Genomic DNA, 8,854 nt, shown 5'->3' on the forward strand with positions numbered 1-8,854 from the left:
TGTGATAGGCTTTCCATCCCTGTGATCATACTCTTAGTCCTTCTCTGCATGTATTTTATTTTCATCTTGATTGGTTGTGGATGACCAGACTTGTACATAGTAGTGTTAGAGTGATTATGTAGCCATACACTGCATTCCAGATGGGATATCAACAGAGCCTTATATACTAACGTTAACTTTTTTGTATCTTTATAGAGGATACCTCAACTGATGCACCCTAGGATTACATCTGCATTTTTCTTAGCTGTACTACATTCATGGATAGTCATAGGCATTCTATGATTCGCTAGTGCAACCAGATCTTTCTCCTTTCTGTTATTTCCAACTAAGATCCAGTTTATAGCAAAAACTCTTCTTGTAGTTCTGTAATGCTTGACCCTGTGATTTCTACTACTCAGTTTCATCCCTTTTGTTACTACAGTCTCAAAGCCGTGCAGTTCTTCCTTAGTAATATATTTGGATACCTTCCAACTTTGGCATATAATATATTCAGATGCCTCCTTCATGTTGCTGATGTGTCCCAATCTTGCATCATCAGCAAATGTAATTAACTAGCCTGTGCTTTTTGTGCCAAGACCATTAATGAAAATATATTAAATAAAATCAGTCCCAAAGACTGATTCTTGAACTTCCCTAAAGCTGGTTCATTCAGAGTGGCCCATTCTCATTTTCTCTTAAGCCAGTTTAAATTATGTTTCTTACAATTTCTTTTTCAACTCTCATCTTCTAATAATGTATCACATGGCACTGTCACAGATCTTTTCCTGGTGTCCAGATATATTAATCTTCCACATGTCCCATCTTTAATGATATCTTCTGGTTCCAGAACGGGGTTGTACATCTGCCCGTATCTGAAACTCCATTTTTGAAGCACTTCAACGTACTACAATATCTGAAGTACATTAAGTGTTATGTCTATCCATACTCTCAAATTTCACCCTTATGAAATCAGAATCTCTTGCTATAGCTGGTTTGTGCTTATCCTTTTAGAATTAGGATTCAGAATGATCCTGATAGGTTGAAATAAGAGGATGAAGTTTAACAAGGAGAAGTACAAAGTCGTACACTTTTTTTTTTTTTTTTTAAATCACAAGAAGTTCAGTCTTACTGAGGCTATCATTGGAGTACCATGTTCATTTTTGGTACAGCACTTCCAAAAAGATGTGGACAAAGGAGAGCAACAGAAATGAATTGGATGTTTTGAAAACATGACAGCTGAGGAAAAGTTGGAAGAATTGGGGTTATTTAGACTAGAGAAGGAAATATTGACTGGTAGAGGATTTGTGCATAGTAACTTATCCTTCTTTGAATCCACGGGAGAACAAGTAATGGGCTTAAATTGTAGCCAGAGAGATTTAGGTTATATATTAGAATAAATTTTCTAAATGGTTAAGCACTGAAACAGATTATCTGAAAAGGTTGTGGAATCTGTCACTGAAAGTTTAAGCACAGGTTAGATAAATATTTATCTTGAATATTTTATATACAAGTGATCCTACGTTGAGCAGTAGGGTGTTAAAGTAGATGAATCTTGTGGTCCATTCCAACCTAGTATTTCTTTTATTTCTATGACTAATTTAAAATGAATCAATTTATGACCATTCAGTTCAAGGATCTCTACAGTGATCAGCTCTTCTATAATGTCCTTGCCATTTGCCAAAACCAAGTCTAAAATCAGCATTAAATCTCTTGTTAGTTCAGTGATTCTTTAGTAAAGAAATGTTGGCTACTGTATCCAGAAAGTATTGGGCCCAGTCATTATTGGTTGCATTTGTTCCTCTATCTGCATCTGGAAAGTTGGTCTCCCACGACACAATTCCTAACAATACTTATCTTTCTACTAATATTATTGGGGATCTTTGAATAGTCAAATCCCAACCATAGTGATCTGAGCCCATAACTAGGGTGACCATATATCATGTTTTCACCAGGACAGTCCTCTTTTAAACCTCTGGTCCAGGCATTTCCTTATTGTGTTCAAATAAATGCTTTTGTCCCATTTTCAGCGGGATGTCCCGGACAGGTGTTTAAAACAGCACTATTTCCAACAAAACCTAGACTACTTCTCCTCTGCTCCCCCGACTCTCACTCTCCATTATTCTGTAACCTCACCTTTTGATGCCTGTTCAGCTGTGACCACAATTCATGTTTTGTAGTCTGTCACTCTACACCCACCCCCTCAGCCATGATTGCGGCTTCTGCTTTTGCTCACCAGCACTTTACGTGCTCCACTCCCTTGCTCACTCAGCTGAGACTGGAACTTAGGGACAGCTGAGCATGCCAGAGAGCAGGGGGAAACCAACAGTGTAGTATTGTATGACCACAGAAATATGGTCACCCAACCCCAGTAAAACCTCTCTTATAATCCTTCCCTAAAGTGACTATGACCATTGCTGTCACTTTTTATTTAATGGTAGTGTTAAAGTGATGTCATAGCTGTGAGGGTCCAAAAATTATGCCAGAGGCAGGATTTCTTAAAGTGGTATCTTTTATTGATCCAACTGCATTGTTGGAATAGAGTTAGACAAGCTTCTGAATGCAGGACATTCTTCAGGTTTTAGCAGTAAATGCCAGCACAGCACAGCTTCTTTTCTTCTGCTAATTGTCTGCTATCTCTGGGAATCTCTTTCCACGCTTCCTAAAGCTATTATTGCTCAGACCTGATGAAGAATATCGTGTATTCAAAAAGTTGTCTAATTCCATTCCAACTATAAAGTGGTTCGATTTTAAAAAATACCACCCTAAGAAATCTCTTCTTATTTCATTGCAATCTATTGCATCGTAGATGTACACTGCTGTCTGTCCACATTTGCCTTTATCTCTATCTTTCCCTAGCAGTGCATAACCTTCAATGTCTGTATTCCAGTCATGAATGCTATTCTACCCTGTTACTATTCTCTTTTACAGTATCCAGTCTCAGGTCTAGCACTGGTAGCTCTAGTTCATCTTATCTGTTGCCCAGCTCTTTGAATTAGTATAAACAGGGGTGTCAAACTCATTTTGTCCCTCAGGCTGGATCTGGGTTGCAGGGCTCTTTGTGAGCTGAATACAAACCCACCTCCAGTGGCAGAGCAAGCTGCCTCAGCTGGTAACTGAGGCAGGATGCAACTCAGGAACCTGTGGACCTTAATGCCACAACTGCTCACTCTACCCCTGAATTCCTGACCCCCTGTAGGAGCCTTGCAGGCCAGATGACACAGCTCCACAGCTGGATATTTGATGCCCTTGGTGTAAAAGCATCCCACTTTTTTCTGACCTCACTCCATTTCTCAGCCAAATTACATACAGTTCTTGCATCAGATTTTGTTCCCATGAATATTAGTACTTCCCAAGCCTGAAGTAATCATCTCTGATTAGTTCTTGTAGAACTCTAGCAGCCTTAGTTATCCAGATGTGAAAGACTTTTCCACACGACTGGTTTTAGAGTCATCTGCATCTCATAACCTTATTTCTTGCAGCATTGTGCACTCTTTCTTTCTAGTACATGTTAAGGTGAAAGGATGAGAATCCCCCAACTCTCCTAAACTTTCTCTTACAGATTCTCCTATTAGCCTTGTTAGATTTCATATGATTTTCTTATGAAAACACACTGTACATCTTGACAAGCTAATAGGAGGTAGAAAAAATTCAGCTTTTCCCTGGGTGGTGAGAGAGGGCTTATGCCTTTCAAGTTGTTAGCATTCCATTTAAGCCTTCCTTACCAGGATAATCCTTCCTCAAAAGCCTCCAAAGTTAACATTGTAAAGGAAATAAGTAGACACTATGAAAGTTGTTGATGTGGCCTCTGGTAAAAACTCAGCTTGTTCCAGCTACTTATGAGTATATTCTGTTGCTTATGATTTTTTTGAAGTTGAACATGCATGAAATGGTTTTCTCAACTTTTTTTTTTTTAAAGCTTCCAACTCTAAGGGATAAGAGAAGAAAAGTGGTGTGTACCTCAGGTTCATGATTTTCTGAATTTTGTTTAGAGAAAAATTATGTGTTTATAAAATAATTTCTAATGTGTCTTTTGAGGGGGTTGGGTTATCTTTTTATCTGAGCACAAACGATGTGATTCTATTCTGTTATTTAAGATAAAGATGCCAATTCTGGAGGACCACTTTCCTTTCTTGATCGTAGTACAGATGAAAATATCTCTTCAGCCCAAAGTGCTAAATTTTGTGTGTCCAGCCATTGCTACCCATCCACTTCCAGCACAGAAATTTCAGATGCATCAAATCCTGTGCGCTGCCTGATGCAGCCATCAGCGATCACTTCAGGTACAGCACATATTAATGGAATTTTAAGTTCCAGTAATGTTGAGGGAGGAAAAAAGGGCAAATGACTAATCCTGGGTGGCACATGGTCCCCTTCCTCCTGCTGTGCAGGCATTGCTGGTAGCATACAACCTCTCCATCCCTCCCCCACCTGGGACTCTGTAGCCGCTGCGTAGCAGTGGACACTGCTGTCCTCTGTAGACACTTGAGGATCACCACCTGAACAGCTCTGCCTGAACCCAAGATTCTCTTCCAAATTAGCACTTCTGATTTTAAGTAAAACCATCCCTGACTCTATGAAACACGAAAAAGGGTAAACGTGGTGAGATAATATGTGAGGAATTTATGTATATACTGTATTTTAAAAAGTTACTGATCCCTGTGATTCATTCCCATAGCCAGTTAGCTATTTGTGGGGGGTGTGAGGTTTTTATTTGTTTAAGGATGAGGTTGGTTGAGAGGATGGAGTTAATGGGGCATATGATGAAACTTTGGTTTTTATAGCTTTTACTTCTAGAAATAAAGATTGAAAGTTTCAAATAACTGATAGAGAAATATTTTAATCAACCTATAAAACAATAACTATTATTGTGTTTTTAATGTGGAATAAAACAGTGAAACTTTGGCAGAGTATCACAAATCTGTCACTTATTTTTGCCAGAAATATGTATTTTTTCCCAACTCACTGTTTATTTTACAAAACTGTAAATTTTAATTAAATAGTTGTTGCATGAGTTTGACTTCTTTTCTTTTTTCTAAACTTCAGGTTTTGCTCTAGAACCCATGCAACAGGACGTGGCCCACCACTGGATCCTAAGTAAAAGAGAAGAGATAGTTAACCAAATGACTGAAGCCTGTCTGAATCAGTCCCTGGATGCCCTCTTATCAAGGGATTTAATTATGAAAGAAGACTATGAACTTATCAGCACAAAACCTACAAGGACATCAAAAGTCCGGCAACTGCTTGATACCACTGACAGCCAAGGAGAGGAGTCTGCCAAAATTATAATTCAGAAGTTGAAAGACAATAAACAGATGGGCCTTCAGCCTTACCCAGACGTGTCATCTACATCCAAGACTTCATCTTTAAATGTTTTTTGTCGGTATAAAGCCATGTAAATGGTTTTTTACAAATAGTGTTTCTGTTTTTAATCATTACTTTGTCTATATTACTTTGGTCTTTATTGCACTTTCATCAAATTTGGTACATGAAAGTATTAGAAGCATAATTGAGATTATATTTTGAAGTAAAAAAACTAATCAGTTTCAGAGCAACTGGGAAGCAAAATGCTTGCCACTTCCTCATCTAAGATACATAAGTAGTTTGTTATACATAAGAAGAAAAAATACCCCTCATTCCCTATTCTAAATAATTTTTCTGTTTATAAATATCTTCTCTTTTAAGTAGAAACTCTCTAAACTTACAGGAATGCTGCTCACTTACTGTAGTGATAGGATTGATATAAAGGAAAAACTGTAGAATTGTACAAATACTCATTTTAGTGTAACTTATTTTCACATTAACCTCATGGATAGTTCTATTCCTCATCCAAAATACACAAAGGCTGCAAAAACCGTATGTGCCCATGTCACAGGCTGGCTGGCTGTCTCTTTACAGGGACTTGTGACTGACCTCACCAGAGCTAGATCGGCAGCTGAGAATTAGATGGCCTTGTTTGGTTTTTTGACTCACCTGGGAAAGAGTTAAAGGGAGAGAAAGACAGACAGAGTTCTTCTAGCCTTAACCTTTATATAACTGAAGGTTCTGTCAGACTTGGGGAAAATGTAAAAGGAACTTAGTGCATTAGGAGAAAGGAGGCCCTGGTGTCAGGTGGATCAGAGTTCTCTGTTAAAGAGAAATGCCAGATATATAAACTAGGGCCTAGGCAGATGGAAAATAATGGGAAACCTATAGGAACAGAATTATTTTCCGCAGAGGGACCTTGAAAGATTTCAGAGACTGACATTTTTGTAGAAGTGGTGAGAACTGGGAAAAACCCAGAATGAGCAGTGAAGCTCAAGTCCAGGGAGCGCAGTGGGAGGGAGATTTGTTTGTATTTTTGTCTGTGTTTTAGGGTTTGATATGCTTAGAGCATCACCAGCTAACTCTTCTCTTCTTACCTCAGCAGCATGACATAAATAGGTCTATAATACTGGGTCTGATCCATCAACCTTTTAATTCCATTAATATTTTTTATTATCTAAAAGTTATTGCATAAAGGTCAAACACACTGTCTGGTGGGGTAGCAGTACACAGTAATGACCGTGATCTCCCTTGGGTAGCAAGCACAGGTGCTACAGAGCCAATACACTGACCTCCTTGGGAGTAGGTGTGGGGGGAGGTATTATTCACGCTCATGTAGTGACCTCCTTTGGGGAGTATAAACATCAGCATGGAAATACCTGTGTTCACTCTTCCTTATCTTTGAGAGATAAGCCTTATACAGTGAAAAGCAGCTGACATTTTTTTTCTTAATCTGCTTTAGAAAATTAAATACAGTATAAGTAATTTCAGAAAATATATATTCTGGAATAAAGTATGTCTAAAGTGACATTTTACAGAAAGAAGCTGTTTCTTAGGTTGTGTATGGAATACTTTTAGCACTAAATATAATTTTGCATTGGAAAATCCCAGCCCAAAAGGATCAGAATCATCTAGAAGAAATTACTATATTTGTCATAAAAGGCAAGTGAAGGGTCCAAATGACTGGGATTTGAAAATCTGGAAGGAGTTTGTTTACTTTGAGTTTTTAAAAGTGCAAATGGGTTGCTTACGTATTTGAACATAGTTTTTGTCTTAACTTATTTTTATGGACTCAATCACCAGAATATAATGTTTAACTTGTGTGCAAAGTTTTTACAGGCTACTATATAAAATTGAAACACATTTTTGCAGTAAATCAGATGTTTTGCATTTCAACCTTGTTTCTGTGTTTTCCATCTCTGTTCAGAATGTTTATAGTTGTACAGTATATGGTGCAGTTGTGCAGTATGTGGTGCTGCAAACATGTTTGTAGCGCCACATATCACACAATCTGGTGTTCGCTGCACTGCAAGGGCACACTGCCTAAGCACACACTGCTCCTTTCCCCTCCTCCCCCCGCAGGCTTTTTTTTACCCCTGGATATCCAGGAGTCAAAAAAACAAACAAAAAACCTGCAGGGAAAAAAAATGAAGCAGCACATGCTTGGGCAGCATGCACTGCTGAAAAGTGGAGCTGGGCTGTCTGGAACTGTGCTGCAGCTGCCAGCCATGCTCCGCCTAGCAGGATCACTGTGGCTGCAGCCCCAGGAGGCCCCCAGGATGGTGCTGGCCCCAGCCTCCCCTGCCACACCCAAGCTAACTTGCCATGCGCCAAAGCACATGTGGCATGGGTATTCCCCAAGGATAAGTAGTTGTGGCATAAGGTGTACTGCTGCTGCTTGTCCCCAGGGAACCAAACATCCACACATGACTGGACACATCCCACAAGTTTAAACTGGGACCAGGCAACACAGAAAAGACAAAAGGTGTGTAGAAACAGCAGTGGCCAAAGCCCATCTACTGGCAAGGGGAGTGTGGCAACCAGGAAAGCAGTGGCTTTTATTCTTGCATTCCCCCTAAATTGGTGCCTGGGGCTGGTGCCCTGGTTGCCCTCTCCTAGTTATGCTGCAGCTAGTATGCTCTAATGTGCATGCTTTTTACAGTATAGATTTGAAGATGACTAGGAGGGGGCACTGCCAGTCTCATTAGTAGGAGTTTGATTCCAAATCTAGATATTGTCTACATGGTATGCAGTTTTGTTTCATTTTATGCAAGAAAACTTATAGTTTACCCTCACCGTTTTCATAGATTTCATATACAATAGGGGTTGGAAGGGATCTCATGAGATCTAGTCCAGCCCCCCCCCCCCCCCCCCCCCCCCATAGGCAGGAACTTTTTTTCTAGTACCTATGTTTGGTAAGGGGTTGCTTCAGATACATTGGAGCAACACATCTAGAAAACCTTATTTGACTGTATAAGACAAACAATGTTGCTTTTGCTTTCCAATTCCTAATTACTTCCCTTTTTTTTAACAATTATATCTCAAGTTGCCAATCCTGCCTTCTCAAATGATACAAAATTTCTTCAATGTATTTAGTAAATAGCATGAATGGGCATTGTTAAATGTATCTGAAATATTATCTAAAGTTGCCGTTAGTATCTGATCCCTGATTCCAAAAGTTGCATCTCCTGCCATACTACATGCACATGACAAAAGTAGTTTCAGATCCCAGTTGTGCTCTTTCTACTTGCTAGTGCAGGGGGAGCTCAGGGTCATGATGATATGTAGAACTTTTACATATTAAGTTGTATGCAATTTTTATGGTGCCTTAAATTGGGTGCACGTGTAGCGCCCTTGCCATCTATGCTGTAATTAACATATGAATTGTGGCATAAATGTAACTTGTAGGGAGGGGTCAAAGAAACAGTGTCTGCTAATGGGAATAGTTTCTCATGGGAGGCTGTTATAGCAGAACCTTAATAACAATTTTCTGAAATTTTCCTTTCCCTGATTTTTTTTTTTTTTTAATTATTATTATAAACTAATAACATAGTTTCCACGTTGCAGAGTAAAC

General features: G+C 39.1%; 1 protein-coding gene across 1 annotated transcript in view; it reads left to right on the plus strand.

The window, feature by feature from the left end:
* Positions 1-7,176, plus strand: part of RIPK2 (receptor interacting serine/threonine kinase 2) — a 32,799-nt gene extending 25,623 nt beyond the window's left edge. The window contains exons 10-11 of the mRNA XM_019527890.1: positions 4,074-4,259; positions 5,023-7,176. Of these exons, the coding sequence (XP_019383435.1) occupies positions 4,074-4,259; positions 5,023-5,375 (539 nt within the window). The 3' untranslated portion in view covers positions 5,376-7,176. The remainder of the gene's footprint in view (positions 1-4,073; positions 4,260-5,022) is intronic.
* Positions 7,177-8,854: the final 1,678 nt, after the last annotated feature.

The sequence above is a fragment of the Gavialis gangeticus genome, unplaced genomic scaffold (assembly GCF_001723915.1).
Source record: "Gavialis gangeticus isolate Ggan-Ray unplaced genomic scaffold, GavGan_comp1, whole genome shotgun sequence".
In the NCBI taxonomy this organism is placed as follows: Eukaryota; Metazoa; Chordata; order Crocodylia; family Gavialidae; genus Gavialis; species Gavialis gangeticus.